At 38.0% G+C, this 26,942-nt stretch overlaps 3 protein-coding genes and 1 long non-coding RNA gene across 4 annotated transcripts; all 4 read right to left on the minus strand.

The window, feature by feature from the left end:
- Window positions 1-80: 80 nt before the first annotated feature.
- Window positions 81-9,394, minus strand: Cdk9 (Cyclin-dependent kinase 9). Its single transcript, XM_028306889.1, has 7 exons — window positions 8,550-9,394; window positions 7,194-7,279; window positions 5,287-5,424; window positions 4,220-4,299; window positions 3,378-3,505; window positions 2,317-2,391; window positions 81-88 (listed from the first exon to the last, which is right to left on the minus strand). Exons 1-7 carry the CDS (start codon window positions 9,232-9,234, stop codon window positions 81-83), a joined length of 1,200 nt encoding a protein of 399 aa, XP_028162690.1. The 5' UTR covers window positions 9,235-9,394.
- Window positions 9,395-10,596: 1,202 nt separating this feature from the next.
- LOC114354643 (zinc finger protein 1 homolog) lies at window positions 10,597-15,467 on the minus strand. Its single transcript, XM_028307134.1, has 5 exons — window positions 15,287-15,467; window positions 14,850-14,982; window positions 14,302-14,382; window positions 12,779-12,958; window positions 10,597-11,924 (listed from the first exon to the last, which is right to left on the minus strand). Exons 1-5 carry the CDS (start codon window positions 15,413-15,415, stop codon window positions 10,729-10,731), a joined length of 1,719 nt encoding a protein of 572 aa, XP_028162935.1. The 5' UTR covers window positions 15,416-15,467; the 3' UTR covers window positions 10,597-10,728.
- Window positions 15,468-16,208, minus strand: LOC114354734 (uncharacterized). Its single transcript, XR_003656049.1, has 2 exons — window positions 15,903-16,208; window positions 15,468-15,599 (listed from the first exon to the last, which is right to left on the minus strand). It is a non-coding gene; the product is annotated as an uncharacterized LOC114354734 (long non-coding RNA).
- Window positions 16,209-20,128: 3,920 nt separating this feature from the next.
- On the minus strand, window positions 20,129-25,819 carry LOC114354727 (serine protease 42). Its single transcript, XM_028307271.1, has 5 exons — window positions 25,636-25,819; window positions 25,039-25,258; window positions 22,817-22,923; window positions 20,931-21,124; window positions 20,129-20,405 (listed from the first exon to the last, which is right to left on the minus strand). Exons 1-5 carry the CDS (start codon window positions 25,754-25,756, stop codon window positions 20,229-20,231), a joined length of 819 nt encoding a protein of 272 aa, XP_028163072.1. The 5' UTR covers window positions 25,757-25,819; the 3' UTR covers window positions 20,129-20,228.
- Between the last annotated feature and the right edge of the window lie 1,123 nt (window positions 25,820-26,942).

Raw genomic sequence — 26,942 nt, forward strand, 5'->3', positions numbered from 1 at the left:
TCAAAATAAAATTTACCTACTTTCTAAATGAATCTGGCTAAAAAGATTAGGTTCTGGTGAAGGTTAGGAAAGTTAGGTCTTCATGGACCTTGAAGAAAAACATGAAAAGCTGGTGATCTTCAAAACTTTGGTAAATTATTTTGATACGCACAGCCCCATGTGCGCAAAAATGTAACTAATTTCAGACTATCGTTTGGGTGTCACAAACTAATTGACGCTGACTGTACACAAATAATTTAAAGTCATCTTTTACCACAACATCAATTTATTGCTTTCAAATGTAAGGCATTTACATAATCTCTATTTACTTTCAATATTATAGGTCATTTCATCCACGAAGACGCGCCCCACCATTCTTCCGCTAATGTTTGAGTTAGTGACCGACCGAATATTCGTTTTCGTTTTCGTTTTCGGCCATTTTCGGCCAAAAATGGACATTCGGCCATATTTTCGTTTTCGGCCAAAAACCAGCCGAAGCTTCGGTCAAACCGAATATCAGAAATACGTGAATGAGATGGTGACGTTTATCGTTCCGATATCTTCGGGAGTGAATCTGGTGCACTCATGGTTCCAATCAGACTTAAACAGACGCGGTATTGTCACACTCTTTTGAAGTTGTGAAGAGAGGTTACGTTGTAAAGGGTGTCCAGCTAGAATTTTCAAAATTGAATACAAATAAAACCAAAGAGTTTTCAGTAAGTTTAATTGTTTCAAAATAGAGTCTAATGCGGATTTGAAATACGCCATGAGTCACTGGTCAGGAGCCTACAGAGCGTTCGCAGTTGAGCATTAAGTATTTGAAATGTATTGTCGAATGATCGATGAATGTCTGATACCACAATTGCAACTGCATCCCGGTCAACTACGTAACTCTATTTCAGCAAGAAGGTGTCTCACCACACAAGGAGAGTACCTCGATGGAGACACTGAGGATCAGCAAGTACAGGGACACACCCTAGCCGCCTCAGTCACCAGATGCGACTTTTTCTTGTGGGGATATCTCAAGTCAAAAGTTTATAGTAAACAATCCTTAAATAATTCAGGTTCTGTAAGAAAATATCCGCCGTGAAGTTGCAGGAAAATTATTAACGCGATTTGCTCTCGCATAGTTGCGAATGTAAGGATCCGGCTGTGAGAGTGAGAGTAAAACGGGCATCATTTATAAGACATTACCTATAAAAAATTAAATCCGCATTGTTAAACTCCAGTTTGCATTAGTAATAAATAATCATTTTTGAAGTTGAAAAATTCCCACTGGTCACCCTTTATTTCTTCTTCACTTCCCAATATTTCAATATACACCGGAAATAATATTCTACTAAGAATTCATTAATTTTTTTTGAGTTTTAATGCCGATTTTCTTTAATCAATCCTTATCAAAATCAACTGTCAAACGTCATTATGTTTTTGGTCAAAACCTTAACGGTTTCAAAGTTTTTACATAATTTCAGATTGAAATTTGAGAGTTGAAGGTCATTTTCGTTTTCGTTTTCGTTTTCGGCCGAAAATGAGACTGCAGCCGAAGCTTCGTTTTCGTTTCCGTTTTCGGCTGAAAATCCATATTCGGTCGGACACTAGTTGAGTGTTATAGGTACACGCTAAATGATCCATGAGTGCACACGCACACTACAATAATGCCTTACGGTACGGATTGCTCGGACCACACTCCCCGCACCCCGCGCGACCGAGACCAAACATTGGTGGGGCGCGTCCGAGTGGATGAAACGATCTATAAAATAGGCAGTAGTACATAGGTAAGTACTTATTATGTAACAATATACATACTAAGAAGAATATTATGCAGGCTGGTAAGAAAAATGTTTTAAATAATACTTAATTAGGAAAATGCCAACAAACAAAATTTATATAAAAACTACGACTACTAAAAACTACGTTTACAGCACCTTGTCATATTTATATGTGAGATTTTATGTACAAGCTATGTTTATACATATAAATAATTTATATAATTTTGTGATGAAATGTAACAAATTTTAATGGTCTTTTGATGGCTCAGATATTATGATCTCAGGTCATTAAAGGACGTAGCACACTTATCAACCCGGAAAGGGATCGTAACCGTATCAACTCGAGGCGATCAGTATTATTTGTATGAAACTCCATACTCTAAGGCTCAGAACAGACGGTGAAACGCAACTGCAACGAAACTGCAACTTTCTGATGATTCTGATGAATGAAACTGAAAGTTTCAAACTGGTCGCGTCATGTGTGGCCTCTCAACGAATGCTATGGCAGAAACTTAGATGCAACTCAAAAGTAACTAGCAGTTGCAGTTTCGTTGCAGTTGCGTTTCACCGTCTGTTTTGGCCCTTTCTGGGNGCGCCGGTTTAGGCTGCGCTCCCGCTACGTGGTGGTGGTGACGCAAATGCCCTGGGAAAGATAAGATAAGATAAGAAGCGTTTATTTGCCAGAATACAGGTCATAAAGTTCTTACAAAAAAAAAATTGTACAAAATAGTTTTATTTGTCCCGAAAATAAAACAGGGAATTTTTTTAGACTACTAGGTCAGAGGCTGAGGAGAAAATGCCAATATGAGGGTAGTTGAAAATCTTCAAGCCCGCCCGAACGGACGACCACGAACCGCCAGTCTGCTTGTGACCACGGCTGCAGCATCGCAGCCAAAACGTGAAGCCGTGAGTACATAATGTAACTCATTAATAAACGCCGCGTTAAGACCCGTGTCTTACTATTTTAATTAAAATGCTAGGTTTTTGGAAATGCGGGGCATTACCGGGGCGTGTGTTAAAAATCGTCGTCGGTCGTAACCGCTCTCATCGTTACATCGTTATCGGCTACCCATCATTTCACTGGTTTGAGTAATCAAGCAAGTGAGCGAGTGCGGGGCGTTACCGGGGCGTACGTTTAAATTCGTCGCCATCTTTGTCGCTCGTTGCCCCATTTTCGGATACCTGTGTTAATGAATATGTTTAATAAACACAAGCGGGGCGTTACCGGGGCGTACGTTTAAGATTGCCTTCGTTGTCGCCGATCGTTGCCACGTTATAGGGAGCCTGTTATATCACGAATTTGAGTAAAGAATCAAGTGATTAAATGCGGGGCGTTACCGGGGCGTACGTTTAAATTCGTCACCATCTTTGTCACTCGTTGCCACATTTTCGGATACCTGTGTTAGTTAATATGTTTAATAAACACAACACAGAAAACGCAGCGTAGGACGTCCACCTACAAGGTGGACCGACGACATCGTAAAGGTAGCAGGGAAGCGCTGGACGCAGGCCGCTACCAATCGATCAACGTGGAAAGCATTAGGGGAGGCCTATGTTCAGAAGTGGACGTCCTATGGCTGAGATGATGATGATGATGAATAAACATAAGCAATACAAGCGGGGCGTTACCGGGGCGTCGCGGCGGCGCCAAATACTCGAACATGCTCTGCGTGTGCTGCGCTAGCATGCTCGCCAGGTCGCACGGCATCGGGTCCGTCCAGAAGAAGTCGTGGTTCAGAGCCGTATCCGCGTCGTATCTAGAAAATAATACTAATATAAATAAAGAGGAAATATTTGTATGTTTGAAACTAACAAACTCAAAGCCCCTTAATAATAATAAGTTACACCCCAGTTGAACACTGTTTTAAAGTGACATTTCCATACTAAATGTTACTTTAAAACAGTGTTGGTTTATTCCACTATTCCCCGTTGACAATCCCAATGACAAGTTAACGCCAATTGGAACTTATAATGGGGAATAAATAATAAACTAAAAAGTTCATTAATCCCCATTACGTTAAAAATAAAATCCTAATATAACGGGGATTAATGAACTTTTTAGTTCATTATTCCCCATTATTATAAGCTCCAATTGGCGTTAACGGGGATTATCAATAAGCCTGTTATACGGCTCTAGCGTGTAACTTTTTATTATTAAGGGGGAAAAACTACTGTACCGTTTGCAAAAAATATTTCACAATTAGAATGCTACATTATCTCTAAGTAATATAGACTATAGCAGACTAAATTTCACTCGGGTAAAGCCGCGGGCAAAAGCTAGTAATGTTGGTTGTTGATGAAAAGAAGAAGTTGCAATGACCCAACGACGCCCCAACTTCCGTCTGCAAGGAGAAGTATCTCAAAAAATCGCTAAAAACGATTGCCTCAGGTGGGAATCATTGGTCCTTTGCGACCTGGCGCCTTTAAAAAAATTGAATAATCCTAAAAATTGAATGCATTTTTAATCTTACCTCTTGGCTGGGTCCAACTGCAGCAGCTTGTCCAATAAATCACAGCCGTACGGGTCCTTTACATAGTGCTTTAGCCTTTCCTGTTATGAAGAACATAAATAAATATTACGGTCTCTGTTAAAAATCATCAATATTGGTTCAATGTTTGGATGTGAAGACAGAGTAACTTTCGCAAACACATGAGTCATAAAAAGTGACACATTTTTGTGCAATTAGGTTTTTTAAAAAACGTTTACACATCCAAATCATTGTTTGACGACAAAGATTGCACAACATTGTGCAATTATTGTTTGACGACAAAGATTGCACAACATTGTGTTCAACAACAATTTTTCCTGTGTATCACAAAATCACAAATAAATTATTTTACGCTATTTAAGGACATAATTTGTCGGCCGTTTGGTGTAGTGGTTCAGAACGGACTACTATGCCGAGAGGTCCCGGGTTCGATTTCCGGCCGGGCAGAGATTTAAATGATGAATTTTAATTTCTGTGACGGGTCTGGGTGTTTTCTATGTATAATATGTATGTATTTACAAAAAAAAAAGTATATAAGTATGTTTATCCCGTCGTCTAGTACCCATAGTACAAGCTTTGCTTAGTTTGGGACTAGAGGCGCAGTGTACAATGTCAAAGGATATTAATTTATTATTTATTATTATTATAATAATATCAACTTGGAAAGGGATCAACACCGTATCGCCTTTCGATGTCAACCGCGAGGAGAGGCGTTTACGTTACGGTGCGGATAAGTGTGCATTACAATACGGAGTTTCATACAAAGAATACTGAGTACTGACCACCTCGAGTTGACACGGTTACGATCCGTTTCCGGGTTGATATGTGCTACGTCTTTTAGGTTGGTTTTAGAATCACGCTGACGTACGCTGAGCGTCAGCGCTGATAGCCGAAATGTATGGAGCGTCGGCGCCGAGCGATCAGCGTCACTCAGAAACGATCCCTTCAATTACATACATTTTGATTTGTCAGCGCCGACGATCAACAAGCGGTCAGCGCGGTCATTCGAAAACCACCTTAGAGGTTACCAGCGCATGAAAACCACGAACCTTGACTTTCCTCTTCTGTCCTTTAGGCAGTTCCATCTTATTGTATAGATCCAAGCTCTCCACGCCAGGCCACACGTCTGGCGTGCAGGAACCGCACAGCTGGGAGATCAGGATCAGTTGCTGCTGCTCCGTTGGACCCTGGGGCGAGACGCAGAATGACTATAATTTCATTTTTTACTTAAGGCTGCCGCGACAAACGCACAGCTTAGTGCAGCAGCCGCTAGATAAACAGACTGTAAATTTTTTGCTGGCAAATAAAATACTTTTACTTTTTTACTTTACTTTACTTATTTATCTTTGTCGGCCGTTTGGTGTAGTGGTTCAGAACGGACTACTATGCCGAGAGGTCCCGGGTTCGATTCCCGGCCGGGCAGAAATTGAAATGATGAATTTTAATTTCTGTGACGGGTCTGGGTGTTACTATGTATAATATTATGTATGTATTTAAAAAAAAAGTATATAAGTAGTATATCCGTTAAGCTAGCACCCATAACACAAGCATATTAATTGCTTACTTTGGGGCTAGATGGCGCTGTGTGAGATTGTCCAAAGATATTTATTTATTTTTTTATTTTTTCCAAAAACAAAATACTTGTATATGAAAATTAGTTCGACACTAAAATTCACACAATCTGCAATTCAATTAAAATAAAATTAATCTAATTGATTGGCAAGAATGCCATATGTCCAGACATGTGCTGTGACAGCTGAGAGATGAGGATCAGTGGCTGCTGCTACGTTGGACCCTGGGGTTAGAGGCAGAAGGCGTATTATTGATTGACAGGCAACAGGAGTGATATATGGTTAGGTGCTGCTGCTATAATGGATCCTAGAGTAATAGGCAGAATGACTATAATTGATTGGCAAGAGTCGCACAGCTGAGAGATGAGGATTAGTTGCTGCTGCTGTTAAACCCTGGGTGAGAGGCAGAAGGGTTATTATTGATTGGCAGGCAACAGAAGTGAGATATGGTTAGGTGCTGCTGCTACAATGAACCCTAGAGTAAGAGGCAGAATGACTATAATTGATTGCAAATACCGTCCAAGTTGACAAAAGGTTCCGCGGGGCTACTGCGAAAAACGTTGCCCGAAGTTTCGAATTTTGCTATCCCCCTCACTTAAAGCGAGATACCAGCATAGCGATGGCGATAGATAGATCCGAAATTACGTAAACAGTATTTCAAAATAGCTCTCCTTTCCCATCGTAAGAAGGAACACCATGTACAGTCGCGGAATGAAAAGGTTCGTCACCTTAGTGTCGGTTTTCGCTTGCACTAGGTACTGTAAGAGTCAAACCTGCCAACATAACCGTGCAAGCAGTGCAAGAAACATTGCTGCTAACATTTAAATAAATATGACGTTTGCTAACGAATAAGGTTTTGCTTGTTTATTTTTCTATCCCATCAGTGCAATGTTACAAATGTAGTTTTTTTTATTTAATAGATAATGGCAGGTTGAACCAACAAGAAGGTTTTAGTTTATCAATCATAATAATCTTCTTGACAAGTTAAATCGTCCAACAACTTTGATCTGACTAATTTTGAACTTTACTGACGTACAGTTAAAGATTATTTTCTCTAACTCGAGATTATTCTGTAACATAGTTTCAAAAGGTAATATGTGCTCGCGATTCGTTGAAGGAATCAATTTGAAAACTGACGAACCTTTTCATTCCGTGACTGTACTTTAACTGCATTTTATCTATTAAGGGTGGATTTTACCAAACAAGAGTAAATATTAATCTCAGAATAAATCGTCAGTTTTGACATATTATTATTTCCCATACTGAAACTGTCAATGTGCCAGTTATACCAGGAGTTATTCTTGGATAAAAGTTTGGTCAAATCGAGTCTAAATCAAACAAACAAAAACTGCCAAAGGTCATGTATCAAATGAAAGATGACAAACCTGCATGATGGGTGACCGTGTCCACATTTCGGCCATGATGCAACCAGCACCCCACATGTCGACTGGAGGACCGTAGTTGCGGTCACCTTTGGAAGAAATTACGCTTTTTTCATAATTTACATCGCTACAGTCTTAACTCAACAAGGGGTTCTGGTAGAGCCCAAAAGATAAGGAAATGTGTAATGTTAAGGGTTAGCTTTTTTTAATTTTTCATAAGTGCCAAAATACTAGTCAAAACTTAATAAATATTTTTGATTTCGTTTATTGTAGGATAGTTTTAGTAATTGATTATTTTTTATTTAAATGCAGATTAATGTCATTAATAAATAAGTGGAGTTACCTACATAAAGAAGTCATTAAGAAATAAAAGAAGCAAAATTAGTGTTACTCATTTTTTGAATAAAAGCTTCTAGGGTACTTAAAGAAATCAATTAAGAAAACAACACAATGCAATTAATTACTGCTAATTTTAGCTAATGATATTGAGAGGATTATTTAACAGCTAACTAAGAAATCAAAGGTTTAAATATTAAAAATCAATGTTTTAAATTGATTTGGGTGTTGTGTTGCTCAAAGTGAACACTAAGAATAGGAATGTAACAAGAAAGTAATGTTTTTATGACTAATTTGCTCCAACTCAATACATTTATATAATATGAGAATGAACATAGATAAAATTCAGCCAATTATAAATTACTAGCTTTCCGCCCGCGGCTTCGCCCGCGTGGAATTTTGTCTGTCACAGAAAAACTTTATCGCGCGCGTCCCTGTTTCAAAAACCGGGATAAAAACTATCCTATGTTCTTTCCCGGGACTCAAACTATCTCTATGCCAAATTTCATCAAAATCGGTTGCGAGGTTTAAGCGGGAAAGCGTAACAGACAGACAGACAGACAGAGTTACTTTCGCATTTATTATATTAGTTGGGATGACACCATAAAATACTATGTTTAATGGAACTGAGAAGAAAATATTATTATCATGAAATCACAATAATTTATCAATAGCCAGGCTATGAAAGTCTTTATCTGATAAATATGTCAGCAAGTGATGAAATAACCATATTAGTATGTCATAGTCATAGTCAAATGTTTATTGCATCATGTTGGTATATTTGGATCTTAAATAATAATACAGTCCCTAAACATGGCCTGTAAGAGCATTGCAACATTGTAGGTACTAGTTATAACATAAAAATCTAAATTATTGAAATAACAGTAAAGCCCGGTCCGTGAGCACGTAGAATTTTGTCCAATGACCCCAAGCTACCCATCGTTATCGCTCGCGCGTAATTATATTGCTAATTCTACGTGCTTACGGACCAGACTATAGTAGTACTAAATAAAAATAACTCACCTAATAACAGCTCCGGAGGCCTATACCATAATGTCACAACTCTGTTTGTGTACTTGTTAGCCTGTCCAGACTTGGCTACACTGATGGCACGCGCCAGACCGAAGTCAGCGAGTTTTAAGATACCGTTCTTGGTAATCAGAACGTTGGCAGCCTTCATATCTCTATGTAAGATCTTATTGCTATGAATGTAGTATAACCCATTCAATAGCTGCTGCATGACCTTCTTAATCTCGCCGAGACTGAATTTCACGTTCACATTCGACAATAAACCTGCCAAATCGTGTTCACAAAAGTCAAAAACCAAGTAGAAAGTTGACCTATACTTATTGTGCAGTGTAGCCTTAGTCCGACATATTTCGATCAAATTCACAACATTCTCGTGTTTCAGACGCTGTAGTATCCTTATTTCTCGCAAGGCAGTGATAGGAAACCCTTCCTTTTCGTTATCCATGAGTACTTTCTTCATTGCCACGAATTTTTTACTACTGTTCCGAGCTCGAGCTTTGAACACTTCTCCGAAGGTTCCTTGACCGATCTTGGCCACTTTTTCGTATTTGGAAGACTCATCGCAGAATGGGAACTCGAAATCTTCAACGTACTTCTCTTTTTCCCGCATATTCAGGATCGTCGAACTTGTGCTGATGACTGGCGGAGCTTGCCCCCCAGGGGCGCTCACGCTTTGCATTTTAGACGTAATCGTGGTAGTTTTAACTTCACTCCCGGGGAAAACGACACACCTCGACACTATCTAAACTATAACTGACTGAATTAAGGAATTGCTTTCCCCAAATTGCTAAAAAATACCACAAAAAATCTTCTTCTTCTTCTTCTCCTCTATGGCTATTGTGTTTCCACGTTTGCCAATGTCACGTGAGCATAGCCATTACACGGTATAAAAAGTTATAAACCTTGGGGTTGAGTGCTATTAGGTATAGTCTAGCGTGCACACCTAAAACAGACAAACACAACGGCACAGATAAGACAACACAGTTAGTATAAACATAATAAAATCACGAAAAAACAAGAGAACAGACGACAAGGTGAGTAGAAGGAGGGAGGAAGGGAAACAAAATAGTTAGTGGAAAGGGGGAGACGTGAACATTTACTATAGTTTAATTTTATTAATTAGGATGAATTTTGATAGAATGTCTAAAATAGGGGAGTTAACAAGACCGAGGATTGACTTAAGATTGCAAGGACGGGGAAAGTCTTGAGGTAGGGAGTCGTATAACGACGCGCNGAATGAAACTGAAAGTTTCAAACTGGTCGCGTCATGTGTGGCCTCTCAACGAATGCTATGGCAGAAACTTAGATGCAACTCAAAAGTAACTAGCAGTTGCAGTTTCGTTGCAGTTGCGTTTCACCGTCTGTTTTGGCCCTTTCTGGGTCGTTGAGACCACACATGACGCGACCAGTTTGAAACTTTCAGTTTCATTCATCAGAATCATCAGAAAGTTGCAGTTTCGTTGCAGTTGCGTTTCACCGTCTGTTCTGGGCCCAACACATATTTATCCGCACCGTAACGTAAACGCCCCGCCTCGCGGTTGACAGCGCGCGAAAGTCGATGACAGCTCGCAAAGGGCGATACGATTTACCGAGTACCTATCTATCAAAAAGACCATTCAACGCGTCCAAAATACACCTTTACATTGAGATTTATGTAATCTAAAAGTAACTATGTACACATTTTAGTCACAAAACGTTGACCATTTTTATTGCACTATTTTAATTGAGTTTAGGCCAATTTAAACCAAACATAATATTTAGATCAATAATATGCAGGCGAAATATATCTGTCTTTTTTGCTCATGCTTAAAATATTACATGAGCGAGAGAGACAAAATGTGCTGTAGGTTCAATTCAAACTACAACATACTGACAAATATTTTCAATTGAACCCAATATCTTAGAACTCAAAGTTCAATATCCAACGAATCATAATCTGAGATCGATTCAAGTTCAAAACTTTTAGCCTAGGCGCAGACCGCCGACTTTTAGTTGGCCGATAGTTGGGCCCGATTCTAATTTGTATGAAGAATCGGCCGATACCAAATCGGTGTAATGTGCGTACTTTCATACATATCCATACTGATTAACAGCCCGACCCAACTATCCGACTAAAAGTCGGTGGTCTGTCCCTAGGTTTAAAGTTAATACTCCATTCGGTTAGCTTCCAAAGCTAAGAGCAAGTGATAGCGCTGGCTGTCATACTAATCCCATGATTTGACAGCAAATGGCTCTTCAAACTACACTTCTGGACAAACGTCATCGCGCACACTTCACACTTAAACCGCCTGTCATTATTATGTATCCGCATATGCTCCCTCAAAGTATACTTCCTAGCGTAGGATTTGTTGCAAACCTCGCAAGCGAAAATCCGCTCGCCTGTATGCTTAACCATATGAGCCTTTAAGGCTTTTTTGCTGAAAAATCTGTAACCACACTCCGTGCACTGACAGTTTCGTTCCATCAAATGGTTCTTTTTTATATGATACATCAGCAACGATTTTAAAATATACGACTTATTGCATATATTACACTTGTACTGGGCTTCAGAATTGTGCACTTTCACCATATGCTGATTCCGTTGATAGTAACTGCGGAACGGTTCGTTGCAGAACGGACAGTTGCTTATGTTCCGAGCACCCAAATGTTTGGTCTTCTCATGGTAGTGTTTCTTCGGTTTGCTACTGAATATTTTCTCACAATAATCGCACTTGAAGCTGCCTTCCTGGTGCGTTGTTGTGTGAGCGTTTAAAGATCTTTTCGTAGCGAACGATGTGTCACATTTTTCACACGTATAATTACTGTAGTGTATGTTCATATGCTGTTTCAACATCTTGAAAGTCTCATACGTGGATGTACACATAGCGCAGTCATATACTTCTCCCTTTTTCAATTTGAATTGCAATAAATGATCCTTTATATCGTTGTAAATTGTTTTATTGTGAGTCTTTACTAAATGTTCTTTCAACGCAGACAAATTGATCATTTTTTCATCGCACAAAGTGCATAGTAGATCTGTAATGTCCAGATTGACGTTGTATTCGGTCATATCGAAGTTTGATTTGAAGTCTAACCGTTCTTTTAGATGACTGGATTCTGTATGAGAGCGTAGATCAGCTGGGTCTGGAAAAGTAGACTCACAGTAGCCGCAAGAAAATCCTAGTAGAGATTTGTTCTTAAAAGGTGTAGCGTTGGAGAATTTTAACACTGTGAGGAGGTTCTCTCTGTGTTTCGTTTTGTTCTGATTGGTGCGCGGCGTTGCTGTCCAGGTGAGGTTGAGTTTTCCGTCTTTAAACATGGATTTTTCGAGTTTGATTTTTGTGGGTGCTTTTGGCGGCGTGATGGTTAGCTCGGGAAGGTTGACGGAGTCTGGAAAAGAAGAAATAAAATCTGAGAATGCTTTTAAAGAAAACCCAAAGATATTGTGAAATATCACAGCTTATATGGCTGAAGGGCGTCTGTGACCCTTGCTAGGCCTAGGCAAGTTAAAGACATGACAGTGTAATTTTGAAATCATAACTACACACAAAAATAACGAGCGATTTTGGAATTACAGCTAAGTACAGGCTGAAATCGCAGTGATGTTTTAGGTAATAAAAACACCCTCCGATGTCGCTCCTCCTACAAGAAGTGACGTCACATTACTAAAAAACTATCCCCCTTATTAAGAAAAAGTTAAAGCTGAGACGAATACTGCGCTACACCGACGACATCGTAAAGGTAGCAGGGAAGCGCTGGACGCAGGCCGCTACCAATCGATCAACATGGAAAGCATTGGGGGAGGCCTATGTTCAGCAGTGGACGTCCTATAGCTGAGATTATGATGATGATGAATACTGCGCTAAAATGACATTTCCATTCTAAATGTCAATTTAAACCAGAGTTCAACTAGAGTCTAACTTTTTGTAATTATTTACATGGCATATACCTACTCACAAAGGCCCAATCAAGAAGCTAATTCGATTGCCCTGCAAAACTAACTACTAAAGCCTGGTCCGTGAGCACGTAGAATCCCGTCCAATGACCCCAAGATACCCATCCTTATCGCTCGCGCGTAATTATATTGCTGTCGCGACTGTGCGACGCGCGCCCGCAGTGAGTGTGCGAGCGCGACAGCAACGTAATTACGTGCGAGCGCCAAGGATGGGCAGCTTGGGGTCATTGTACGGGATTCTACGTGCTCACGGACCAGGCTTTAACACAGCATATGATATTCTACTTACTTATGGAAGTAGCGAGTCGGTTAACCAGCGTCTTATTAATCTTAATGATCTTCTCTTTCCTCCACGCGGACTTGCCGCTCTTTTTGTCCGGGGCCTTGCCCTTTCTCTTCTGTTCTGGCTTCTTCTTGGCGGGGCTCTCTTTTACTTCTTCCTTTATCTTTTGCTCGGGAGTGTGTCGCACTGTAATTATAGAAGATTATTCTGGGTTATAAACAATAATACAATCAACCCGTTCAGCAGTTTTTGCATGAAAGAACAACAAACATCCACACAAACTTTCGCATTTATAATATTAGTAGGATTACATTTTAACGCTTCATCCAATATAAGTAGTCCGTAGAAACGCCACGATAGCCGAACGGTGAAGGGGTCGGACTGGCCGACTCGTGATCCGAGGCACGCGGGTTCGGTCCCCGCCGCCGCTCGACTATTGTGGTGAGCTCACTCGTGACACAAGTATATTTAGCTTAGTACGAGGGGCTAACAGGACTATTAGTAATTGGTGCAATACAAACAAATTATATTGCTAAAATCAAGTGGTAGTGGGAGAGACGCATAGCTCGTAGATAGTTGCTGGGGCAGAAAAGTTCTTGAATGGCGACCACGGACTGGAAGACGTAGTCTGGAGAAGGACGCGGGAAGAACCTGTATGTGGGCAGCGCAGGACCGTTTGTTATGCAAATTCTTAGGGGAGGCCTTTGACCAGCAGTGGACGTCATTTGGCTGAAACGAACGAACGATTCTAACGTTTCTTTTTAAGCCAGGCAAGGCAGTAATTTCCGAAAATATGTATTTTTGTTTCGCAAGAACTCACGCATGTCTGTATCGAAAAATAGTATGAACACTCGCGGCAAGGAGCGGGCGTGCATTTATATGCAATCATACGGTCATACCTAACACTTATCAACTCTGAAAGCATCAACACCGTATCACCATTCGTGAGCTGTCAGCCACGAGGCCAGGCGTTCACGTTACGGTGCGGATAAGATAAGTGTGCGTTGCAGTGTGGAGTTTCATACAAAGAATTTTAGGCGCGCACTCGCTCCGCCAAGTTTTAGCTAGGCCCTTAATGTGATGGGTCATCATCAGTGCAATTAGTGCAGTCAATAACAGTCCACTGATGGACTTAAGCTCCTCAAAGGACGCCACAGAGCCACAGCCTGACTTCTTTAGGTTCGTGTCGTCAGTACATCGAGAAAGTGGACGTCCTACACAATGTTTGCTAAGACGTGATCAGTAATTTTTATGTACAAATACTTACAGTAATCTATACTATAATATTATAAATGCGAAAGTAACTCTGTCTCTCTTTCACGCCTAAACCACTGAACCGATTTTGATGAAATTTGGTATAGAGATAGTTTGAGTCCCGGGAAAGGACATAGGATAGTTTTTATACCGGTTTTTGAAACAGGGATGCGCGCGGTAAAGTCTTTCTGTGACAGACAAAATTTCACGCTGGTGAAGCCGCGGGCGGAAAGCTAGTTAACACATAAAATAATAATGTTTATAAATGTATGTACCTGCATCAGCCAAGAAATAATCGTCTGAGTCGTCGCCACTCTCTTGAATAGGCTCCAGTTTTATTTCGAAAGGCTTTTCATCTGTGAACCAGTATGATATAACATTAGGTTGTGTATATATGTTTCTAAATTCAACATCTCTATTTTCAGTTTAATTTCTGAGTATGGCATAAAAACTTTTTATTGATCAATTGATCACTTAAAAAGAGCGTCTGCTTCATAAGTTAAACCCACAACTACATTATTGTGTTTTATTGGATTTTTTTTAACTTTTTCAATGTATCCAGATGTTCAAGGTACCTTTTGACCTAGGTTTTTCCTTTATTATTATATTGTAATTGTAAATAGTAGTGCTAAATAGAAATAGAACACAGATATAAAATAATAAACCACATTTCTTATTAGAGTTGAGCTCACTTTAATATAATATAGTAAGAAGATTTTGCAGAATTGCAGCATTTTAAATCCATACAACAATTTCCAAATAGCAATATTTAATAATTTTCCTGACATATAACTAAATTGAAGCATATGAAACAAGTACATACCTTCATCATAATCTTTGATCATTTTCAGAAATTCCTGTTCTGACCTCAACACTTGTTGTTTGAAGTTGATGCAGGTTCTCAGGTTTTCAATGCAGGTATCACAGATTTTGGCCTTGTATTTAGAAGATGAGAGCTAAAATTAATTTATTAATAATTTAGAAGGCAAAATAATAAATAGTCCTAGAAGCGCATAGGTATTGTGGTATGATACTATTTATTTTATATTAATTGTAATATAGGGCTAGACAGTGTTATTGAAAAAAATACTAATTTGACGGACTTGTCCACGATTGGCGATTTCTTCCATCTTTGGTACATTAATTATGCTATGTTATTAATGCATGAAAATGACTTCAAAGCAAACAAATAATTTAGAAAAGAATGAAAGAATGTTTAAATGAAGGTTTTATGGGTATAATAAGTGTAAATAAACTTACAACAATACTAAAACAATCATTCAACATCTTGGAATAGTTTTCAGCTGTGTTTATCCAAACGTGCGACGCATCCAAGTCTTTGTGCATGCCCTGAGATAGGCAACAGCGGCATGTATTTTCCAATTCCATTGTAGTTGGTCTCAGTAATCCATTTATTCAGGCAAAATTTATTGCGGAATTGCTTCTTCTTCTTCTCCTCTATGGCTACTGTGTTTCCACGTTTGCCAATGTCACGTGAGCATAGCCATTACACGGTATATGAAGTTATAAACCTTGGGGTTGAGTGCTATTAGGTATAGTCTAGCGTGCACACCTAAAACAGACAAACACAACGGCACAAATAAGACAACACAGTTAGTAATATACATAATAAAATCACAAAAAAAAGGCACGAGAACAGACAACAAGTAAGTGGGTAGAAGGAGGGAGGAAGGGAAATAAAATAGAGTTAGTGGAGAGGGGGAGACGTGAACATTTATTAGAGTTTTATTTTATTAATTAGGATGAATTTTGATAGAATGTCTAAAATAGGGGAGTGAACAAGACTGAGGATTGATTTAAGATTGCAAGGACGGGGAAAGTCTTGAGGTAGGGAGTCGTATAACGACGCGCCTACCCTGGGACAGTTAAAAAATATGTGGTCAGCAGAGCCTTCGTCCAAGCCGCATTCGCAGAGCGAACTATCTTTCACTCGAATTTTGTTTAGGTGAACTGGAGTACATGCATGACCCAAACGGAGACGACAAATGACAGAAACTACTTTTTTGGGTAGGTGATGGTGTTTAAAAAACCATGGACGGCTAGGGATTTCTCTTTGAATATCAAAATAATATTTGCCCGCTAGTCTCCTCGAATTTTGCCAATCAGTGCACCATGATGTAGATAGATGGGTAAGAGCCAGGCAGGAGAGATCATGGGAGAGTATTTTNAATATGCAACTTGCTTGCTGTCTACTATCCATATGACAATTTTACTTTGTTTGATTACAGCTGAAATCTACAATTACTGAAGCAGAAAAGGCCCCTGAGAATACCGAAGAGAAGAAATCGGAATCTAAACCAAATACTCCGAAATCACCTAAAAGCCCTGGCTCCACCCCTTCAGGTGAAACTAAGTCATGGTTCTCATGGTCATAAATTAAACTTACTACACTGTTTGATGATCTCATCTCATTGCCGGTACAGGGTTTAAGTTTGTGACCATGTGTTCATTAATGCCTTCTGTAGACTCATATCATGTCATCCAGAAATGGGCTATAGTAAAGAGATGGCTTTCATATAGTGGCAATTTAGTTCCTATTTTAATAGCTTATTAAATGCAATCATAAGGATTTATAGTTTAATTTATTCATTGCTAAGTTGCAATAAATAATGCCTACATTCACTTGTTAAATAAGTACGTTTTTTATTGGTAAATTGAGATTAAATGGCTTAGTGTTACTTGCGTAGTTCTTCAGGCGTGGCGAGCTTATTTACTACAATAAAATAATATTTTTGTCTTACAAATTGTACAGTAACAGATGCCCCCAAAGATAAATTTTAAGTAGAATGGGAATGAGGTCTTGTAGAAATTTAATGTATGTGATAGGAATATTTTATGTGGAAACATGGTGAAATGTGTTAGCACTTAGTTGAAAATTGTTGTATAGATGTATTAATATGTTTTGTTTGTGTTGTAATTGGGACAAAAATATATCAATATATAAGTGTTATCTTGACTTCTTGATGGCCTTTATATCAAATTTATATACTACATTGTATTGTTAAGAGTTAGTAGTGGACTAGGTACTTTAAAGTATTCAATAAATTTCTTACTCGAAATATAAACTACTTATGTCTATGTGTAATTGAAGTATACAGGACAAACTATATACTTATAATGTGACTCTGACCAAAAGTATATTATAAGGTGATACTCAATTCTATCTTAAATAAACTTAAATAAAATTCAACCCTTGTGTAGTTCAATGATAAACAAAGTAAAAACATTTTCAAACCGTGTTCAACCTATAGGTGTATTTTTGAGTACAAAATAAGCATAAATGTTAATTAATGTACTAGTCAATTGACGTGCATCTTTGTTCGAAGGCTCTACCAAATTACTTCAAATAAAAAAATCTTGAGCATCTCTGAATATGTAAAAGTATATGTATACTTGCCAGAATAATGTATGCATGAAAACGTAGTTTCAGATGATTGTGTATGTACTCTATAATATTGAATCTGAAATGTTACATAATTACTACTACTTATAAATGTACATAATGTACAGACATGCCGAGGTATAAAATGTCTATATATGTTACTGTAAAAGCTCGAATTGCAGTAAATCCTAAGATATTCCAGTACAACCTAAGATCTACCAAATTCTAATGGTAAATGTCCCAAAAGGTTTGCGATTCGAACTCTTACCACCATTTCGTTGGTAAATCTTAGGATTTACATTAATGGCACGGTAAATGTTGAAAAACAAAACATGTCATAATGTGCTCAGCGCATCTCATCATCATCATCATCATCAGAAATTACTTCAATTGGAAAAAATCGAATCTATCTTAATATTGAAGTTTCCTTCTTTGTATTTCTAGTCGCTCACTTAGTAATTTAGTCGCACGGACAGAATTTTAATATCTAAAATGGATTAAACATAACCCACTTTTTGTAAGCTCATTCTGCATTTGAATTTTTCGCTTACTCAAATTCATACCGCTCAAGTTATTAAAACAGTAAGTATGCCATCATCAATCGCTAACTAATTTTTTGGTCGATCGTTTTATAATTCCCCATTAAGAATTACTCATTGTTTTATTCCTAAAACCAACATCTACCAGCTGACAGAGGTAAAACCTAGCATATACTGAATTCGAATGGTAAAAGCTCGAAAAAATCGTCGTATTTTCAGAAATACTTGCATTTACCAACTCATGTCGGTAAATCCTAAGATTTACACTTAAATCTTAAGATTAACCATAGTTCGAGCTTTTACAGTAACATATACATACATACTTAAATAACTTATCGGGTGTGTAAAAATGTAAGTTTTGATTTTCATGCTAGACTTAATTTTAGATAAGAAAAAGATTAACTCTGATTTGGGCCCATACTATCTATGATACATAGAATTTTCTTATCGGTGCCATTTTATTTGATATTTCCGGTATTGAAATGTGAGTAATGGGTGCAAAGCATAGTAATATGTTGGTGTGAGTATTTAAAATTTAAGAAATTCATCTTAAACAAAATAAAGTTAAGTTGGCGTGGGGGTTGTATATCCGAACCTTACTTGACCTTCACATGTGCTGGAGCTAAACATATTTCTACATATATGTGCGTCATTTGTTCTAGATTTTTTTTTAGGTAAACTAGGTAGATACATATTTTTCCAATGAACAAGTTATGTTTATGTATTTTTTCGTCATTCCACTTTATATTCGACGGCTGTTGTGATTGTTTACATTAGTAAATAGTAATATACCGGACGCGTACATAATATTTTCCGCAATGCATTAGATTATATTGCTGAGTATTTCTCAAAAAAAGTGTACGTAACGAAACGGTAGTAACGAAATAGTAAGGCCATAAGGCTTGTTATACATTGGCGAAATATTGTGAATGCTCTTTATTTATTCAATTCGAAATATTTGTAAGTATGCACCCAAATANGATATTAAGACCTTTTTGATTGCACCTGTAAAGGGCTTCTCTAATTTTGAATAAAATGGGATATTTGGTTTTGGATTTGAACGGGTTGGAGGAAACACCTTGGAGGCAGCTTAAAGAGTCCGAAAAGATTACTGTTTTGGAGAAATTATGAGATTCAGCATAAAGGATGGCTTCAAGAATGGCTAGGGATTCGCCTGTGAAAACAGAAGAGAACGGAGGTAATTTAAATGATAATGCGATTTTAAAGGCAGGTATCCAGACCGCAGAGCCAACGCAGCCATTTATATCGAGTTTAGAAGAGTCTGTATACATGTACTGCCAGTCCGGCCAGTGTTTGGCTACAATATTTAAAAAAATTTTGGGAGCACCGGGGCAGTCTTTATCTATTCCCAAATTTAAAATGATGGATGGATTAAAAATTAATGATTCGAAGCTTATAGAGTACAAAGGGTTTACTTCCATCTCTTCGATAGGAGCCGGGAGGCGAGAAAATTTAGAAAATGAATGATTAATGCAAGAACGTTTTTGAGTGGAGCCGGCTGAGTCACACAGGGTCGATAAATGACGAAGTTTTTCAATGAGGGGGTGACCACGATTTTGGATGGTCTTCGCAAGAAAGCGGTCGCTGAGAAATTGTCTGCGTAAATAGAGAGGAGGGTCGACACATTCGACCTGCAGACCGTTGATAGGAGAAGATTTCATGGCTCCCAAAATAATACGTAAACATTTAGATTGAATTTTTTTAATTTTATCTAAAGCTGATTTATTGCAAGGGTCAAGGAGAAAGGAGGCATAGTCCAGGTGGCTACGAACGATAGCATTGTAGAGGAGTTTTTGGGAAAAAGGATGAGCACCCCAACTAACTCCAGAAAGAGAACGTAGAATGTTTACTCCTTTCTCAGCCTTCTCAGTGATGTAATTAAAGTGAGGGATTNAACAGGTTTTTGTATGAAAGGTAAAAAAGGACTATTTTTAAAATATCTAAATATTTGGTAATAAGCAGGATTATAGCTATAATTCTTCGTTATCTTAAAGATTAATATTCATCCTTCAAAATTGTGTGTGTGTTTTTTTTGTGTGATGATTTATAAATATAAAACTTTTGAACTGTTTCAAAGCACACTTTTTTTTTTCAAAATGTACATTTTTTTTGAGAAATACTCTGCTATGTTTTCAAACGTAGATATTTTCGTTAAAGGTGTTGCAATGTTATTTAAGCTTCCATGGTTGTAATGAATAACATCGTTGTGAAAATAAAGAATTTAATGAAATCATCTTTTTTATTCTGTCGTCTGATTCTGTGTTCCCTTGTTCAGAACAGTACGGATCCAGTTCAGATGAGCGCCTATACTCGTGTACACTCCTGGAAGACCAGACACGCCGCAGCTCATTCCGTAGCTACTTACGCCTTGTAAAATGGTACTGTTACCACAGAATAGAGGACCTCCGGAATCACCCTGAAATAAAACAAGTTTTGGTACATTTAAAGCGATCTGTTGCATTGAGCTTTTTATGACTATTTAATTGTTTACTTAAGCATAAATTATGTAAGGAAACGATTCAACTATGAACTCTTCGTTCAGCATAACGGACATGTCAAACCATTTTCTTTTATAAATTTTTAATTTTAGTTACCTACTTGGTTTCTACTGTGAATGACGTCCTTTTAGCAATTATTGCAGGCAGGCCTACACCAGGTGGACCGACGATGACGACGTCCTTTTAGTTCCAAAGACCATCAGACGTTTTTCTTTTTATAGGCATTTGCAATCAACTGATTATCGACCAAGATATTTTTGATAATCGCCTGCCCTTCACACGTGCCTGTTTGGCGCCCAACGTGGTGCAATAAAAATATTAATTTATTGATGTCAAAAATCATGTGGTAATATTAATACAGTTCCAATAAAAGTCAATATCATATACCTAGATAGATGTTAAATTTACACATTACAAGTCCAATAAATTAGAAACAAGTTTACTTGACACGCGTCGGCCCCGCTCTCTCCAACTGCGCACATCATACCGCTGTCGTACGCTGGGGCAACGTACGGTCCGAGTCGCTCTATGCATTCATCCAGCGACATCGTCTCTACTCTGCCTTCGAGTAGCCTCTCTGAAACTTCTGCCGTAAGGGGATTCGTGTACCCGTAGCCGTATATCGAGCAGTCATCACCTAGAAAATAAATAATGGTAGTAGGTACGATAAATTCGCTTTTCGTAATTGGATTAAAACATTACCTGACTATTATTATTATCATTCATTATATATTTTTTTACATAATGACTACCATTATGTAAAAAAATATAACAGCCTTATGAACAGGATGAACCCTTATTTTGAGATACCTAATCTATCTATACTTATAATAAATCTGTAGAGAGGTCAATTCTGTACATGAAATATATTTTCAAAATAACTATCAGGGGGTGATTAGTGATCGATACTGATGCCAAAAATGCAATCAGTAAAATTTTTGTCTGTCTGTCTGTCTGTCTGTCTGTCTGTCTGTCTGTATGTTCCTTATAGAAACAAAAACTACTCGACGGATTTTAACGAAACTTGGTACAATTATTCTTCATACTCCTGGGCAGGTTATAGGATACTTAGGAATTCCCACGGGAATGTCTGTCTGTCTGTCTGTCTGTCTGTCTGTCTGTCTGTATGTTCCTTATAGAAACAAAAACTACTCGACGGATTTTAACGAAACTTGGTACAATTATTCTTCATACTCCTGGGCAGGTTATAGGATACTTAGGAATTCCCACGGGAATGGGAATTAGCGGGAAAATCGTTTTGTATGAAAAATCTGAACCGCTTAAGTTAGACGCTTGAAATTCGGCATGCAGGTACCTTAGTAAACTTAAAGCTTAGTTACAACAGGATATTGCAAAATTCCCACGGGAACGGGAGTTAGTGGGAAAAAACATTTGTATGAAAAATCTAAACCGCTTAAGTTAGACGCTTGAAATTTGGCATGCAGGTACCTTAGTAAACTTGAAGCTTAGTTACAACAGGATATTGCGAAATTCCCACGGGAACGGGAGTTAGCGGAAAAAAACATTTGTATGAAAAAATCTAAACCGCGTAAGATAGATGAAGGGGGTAAAACGGGATCCACGCGTACGAAGTCGCGGGCGGCCGCTAGTTGCAAATAAATGTTGAGTTTTTACATGAATAGGATGTCTGGCTGGCGGCTTCTAATAATAGTTTTGGCGCCATATACCTACATCAAAGAAAAAACGGTCTAGTCTTGTAATTTGTTTGGGAAATAGATTTAAGGTTTCAATGGAACGTTTGTTTTTTAATACAAACGGCTGGTAAGCCTACTTACTAGTAGTTTCCTACTTTGAAATGGTGAACTAAATAAACTAAATGTGTGTCGGTGATGTTTTATTCTTTTTCTCATTAGGTAATTTATTTTAAACTAAATGCACAAACTTTAATACAAAAGGCGAACTTTATGCCATAGGGCATTCTCTCCCAGTCCAGTTCAATCTAAACTGGGGGCCCTAGTTACTTTAAAGATAAATCATTATTGAGTGTTGATGGCATGGAACCATGTCCAGTGTTTGATTTCAGTTATAACTTTGATAACTTAGGTAATTCGAACTTAGAGAAAGACAGCACCTGCTAGCTAGCAGCTAGCTAGCTAGTTACTAGTTCCGTGCCCAGACTAAAATTTTCAGGGTAACTTAACTTTACCCTCGTTAAATAAAAAAAAATATCCTTATTCCTTGGACATCTTACACTGTGCGATCTCTAAGCAAAGCTTGTACAATGGGATGAACGGATAAAGCTGAATATAATATGGATATTTTACTGATATACTTAAATACACATAATTGTTTTAAAACCCTTACTCACTTGATAAACCAAATGACGACGCTGGCAACACAGACTCGTTTAACCAAGTTACATTGTTTAGTTCGAGCCGTATCTGCAGGATGGCTATATCATGCGTCGACGAGTACCTGAAACCATACAAAGTTAGCATTGATGCGGAGCCCTGATTAGCAGATAAACCTTCGTTGATTCGAGTCTTGCTAAGTTGGAATTGGATTTGTATCTAGGGCAGAGATTACGTAATATCGGCCAAATGGATCAGGTTTAGGTACTATGGTGTTCCTATTGTTGTACCTACCTAATATGGGCTTCATAAGTTACTTACACCGATAAAACCATACAATAATGTCCACGTTAAAATCATAAAGTTAATATTACAATTTATTTTCACATAGCATGAAAAATATGAGAGTTTTTCTACTTCCTATTAGACATTTGGACTTTTTGGTCCGAAGTTCGATTTCTCATTTTTCAGTTCAGAGGGCTTAGTCTGAGTTTCTAGTGAGCGCGTTAAAAAAATTTTAGTTATTGAAAGTTTCCGCTAGCGCCCCTAGCCGTGCCCCTAGTAAGTAATCCGATCAATCATACTAGTCCAGTCAATGAATGCCTTAACGACGGTGTAGAGAGAAATCCGTGGAACACAATTTATGACCTCGGGACTTTATTTAGCCTAGTTAGGTGGTGAACATAGCAAAAGTCCCCGCCCTTAGCCCTTGAGCCGGCGGGGAGAGGGGGGTTTAAAGGTAACACTTTTCGGTTTTTCGCTTAATCCTCGGAAACTATGCGTCCTAGTGACATGACTACTATGAACCAAAAAAAGCTTAATCAATTTGCTATAGGTGAGACCGTCAAGTTTTTCTATATCTTGTATAGTTTTTGCAGCATCTGCTCTAGAAGGTCTGTAAAATTGGAAATTTTATTGTTGTCTTACATGTTCCTGTCAGGAGAAAATCGACTAAATCAACATTGAGCAAACACTATAGACATGCGGGAGCATGTTAAGCCTAGTTCCATGGAGGGGACTGCACCGTGCGTATATTTAGACAACCCAATTAGAGCCACTTTTGACTCCTCATCATTCAAAAACTACTGTGCATTAACACGTCAAATTTGGCTCATGTATTGAGACTTGCAAGATGTACATCAGCTTCAAATTTCATAAATATACCTCAAACGGTTATTTAGGTATTGACGTTCAAAAATCGATATTTAGAGCACTACTATCTATCTATCACATGTGAAATGTTAAAATTTACTGGTTTTTTATTTGTTCCTTTGTATTTACATAACTACCTTTCTGGATGCCAAATTTGAACCTTCGAGGTCATCTGGAAGTGGTTAGAATTTGGTCTATAGGTCAGACATGTAGATTTTTGGACGTCAATATCTAAAGAACCGTTTGAGGCAGATTTATGAAATTTGAAACTGATGTATATCTTGTAAGTCTCAACACATGAGCCAAATTTGAAGTGTTAATGCACAGCAGTTTTTGAGTGATGAGGACTCAAAAGTGGATCAAAGTGATTCGTCTAAATATACGCACGGTGTAGTCCCCTCGCTGGAACTAGGCTTAACATGCTCCCGCATGTCTAGAATGATTGCTCAATGTTGATTTAGTCGATTTTCTCCTGATGGGAACATGTAAGACAAAAATAAAATTTCCAATATTACAGACCTTCTAGAGCAGATGCCGCGAAAACTATACAATTTATAGAAAAACTTGTCTATCTCATCTGTAGCAAATTGAATATGCTTTTTTTGGTTCAAAGTAGTCATGTCACTAGGACGCATAGTTTCCGAGGATTAAGCGAAAAACCGAAAAGTGGCACCTTTAAACCCCCCTCTCCCCGCCGGCTCAAGGGCTAAGGGCGGGGACTTTTGCTATGTTCTCCACCTAACTAGTCTAAATAAAGTCCTGAAGTCAGAAATTGTGTTCTACAGTTTTCCATCTATAATGCTTTATTGACTGGACTATACAGCAATACAATCTGTCATGCATTTAATGTAATTTTTTTTACGCGCTCATTATAATGAATTACATAATGACGACGATTGATGTAAACACAGTCAGCCCTCAGTACTAAAGTTCTATCATAGGATAGTTGGTGTTGTATTTGGGAACGTAAAATAGCCATTAATAGCTGTAAGGCTCTACAACGGTGAATTCATTTTAAATCAAAATCTGTTGCCGCTGGGGCATTAGCTAATATGTTTTTTAAACAAGTGCTAGAAGCCCTACATACCTGTCATACTGATCGTAGATAATGATGTCTACTACTTCTGCTTCAGGGTAGGTCTCATTTTCACCAACACAATAATTGTTCAACCGCAGAACGTATTGGTCGACTGGCTGCAGAACACAATGGGCTGCTGTTATGGCAAATTCTGGCGATACGAGGGTAATTCCACAAAGGTGCTGACCGGTGGTAGAGTTCCGAATGGATGCGACGCGAGGCTGCTCGCCTGCCAATACAAATACAACTTATTTTTTCAGAAGTTGAATGTGAGCATTGCCTGTAAATTGAACACCTCTATATTTTCTTCTCACATCCACCGCACATCACAATACTTTCAGATATTTTGAATACGCGTTAATCTCTTTATGATAGAGTTAATTTGAATGTCGATTTTTTGAATTTATTGTAATGTAAGTATTAACCTGGGCAGGATCAGATTGGTTAAATTCAAGATTAATTCAAAATTTCATAAATTCGTCTCATGAGCGTTACATGCCGCACTTATTAGCTTCGCTTTAGTTTGCGCTATAAAGGCGCGGGAACGACTAGTCTTAAAATGTAAAAAAAGAATGCAAAAGTAATAAAAACTGATACGATATCTACCGCACAACACAGGCATTCCGTTTACAATCCTTCTAATCCTTCCGCTGTGCGAAATTCTTAAGCACAAAAAGAAAATTAGCACTTTGACCAAATCAGCCACGAAGTAAATTTTAGCAGACATTTCAAGTGTAGATTATTATCAGCACTAACTAGACTTTATTAATGGCAAATTGTTCTCATTGCATACCGACGTACCTTATTATATCGTGGAAAATCGTGACAATAATGTATAAACAGATGTTTTCTATACGAACGGCTAAAGTAGCGTGTAATGATGTCGTAAAGTACATACAGTTGCTTTCATTTCAATGCGTTTTTGGTAAAATACCTACTCGCAATTGTGTTTTTGACATTGTTATTATACAGGGTGTTTGCGCCAATGAATTGAATAATTGACACTAATTACAGATGCGAGAGCAAAATTATTTCTTACCATGATCCCTGTTGTGTGTCGCCTTGTAAAGCCATAAACATAAACTCTCAGTTTTGGTTGTCTCGTTCCTCATTTAATATTGTAAGCATGTTATGCCCTTTTTTACCTAGGCAATTGATTGAAGTCAACACAACATGCTATTCTCTGCAAAACAATTTGTATACACGAAGTACATTATTTACAAAAGCATACTTTTGTAAGCTGTTCTTGCTTTTGTATCTCATAAGATATAGCACGTATTTTTGAGCTCTCTTTGAAGAATAAATAGCGAGGAGCACATCCGAGAAAGGGAAAATTTTATACGTTTCACTTCTAAACAGGAATCTAAGCTACGTCAAATTACCCGGCAACACCCTATATTATTTCATATCGTGCAAGTAAACACTTCAGGGCTAATTCATTTGTATTAACTAGTTACTTTGTCTGCTTATTTTAAAAATATTTGTTCTAAAGAAACAGTAAGCAATAAAAATAGATCATGGCTAGATACCTTAATGAAAATTTTATTACCGAATTTATAAACTTCAAAATTCTTTCAGCTTTAGAACTGAAGGTGTGGCATTTTCGTGTTTTAGTTAAGCTAAGCTAAGATAAAAGTATGTGCAACATAATAACCGGATAGATGAGGCTTATTTTTTACAGCCAGGTAACTTTCTGGACCGCAATGGTGCCCCTAAGAACATATTATCATCGCGTACCTATAGGACACAAACTCGTGTAAGTAGGTTAGTGCTGTCTGTCACAGTTTCCATTAACGTTTGGCGACATCAAACATCTTGTACTCTATTTGTTCCATCACACACAATTCAGCGTCCCTCTTTTGCCCGACTGGCCGAAAAGGAGGACTATGTTTTTCGTGTGCATCTCTGTAGCT

Source organism: Ostrinia furnacalis, unplaced genomic scaffold (assembly GCF_004193835.3).
Source record: "Ostrinia furnacalis isolate ACB-3 unplaced genomic scaffold, ASM419383v2 OfSCF0194, whole genome shotgun sequence".
Lineage (NCBI taxonomy): Eukaryota > Metazoa > Arthropoda > Insecta > Lepidoptera > Crambidae > Ostrinia > Ostrinia furnacalis.

Coding starts and splice junctions, on each gene's coding strand:
- LOC114354643 (XM_028307134.1), bottom strand. CDS start 15,415: ATGGAATTGGAAAATACATGCCGCTGTTGCCTATCTCAGGGCATGCAC. Junction 14,983..15,286: donor ATGATTGTTTTAGTATTGTT/GTAAGTTTATTT, acceptor AATTAATTTTAG/CTCTCATCTTCTAAATACAA. Junction 11,925..12,778: donor CCGACTCGCTACTTCCATAA/GTAAGTAGAATA, acceptor CTTCTTTTCCAG/ACTCCGTCAACCTTCCCGAG.
- LOC114354727 (XM_028307271.1), bottom strand. CDS start 25,756: ATGTCTGCTAAAATTTACTTCGTGGCTGATTTGGTCAAAGTGCTAATT. Junction 22,924..25,038: donor ATCTACGATCAGTATGACAG/GTATGTAGGGCT, acceptor GTATGGTTTCAG/GTACTCGTCGACGCATGATA. Junction 21,125..22,816: donor GTCGTCATTTGGTTTATCAA/GTGAGTAAGGGT, acceptor TTTATTTTCTAG/GTGATGACTGCTCGATATAC.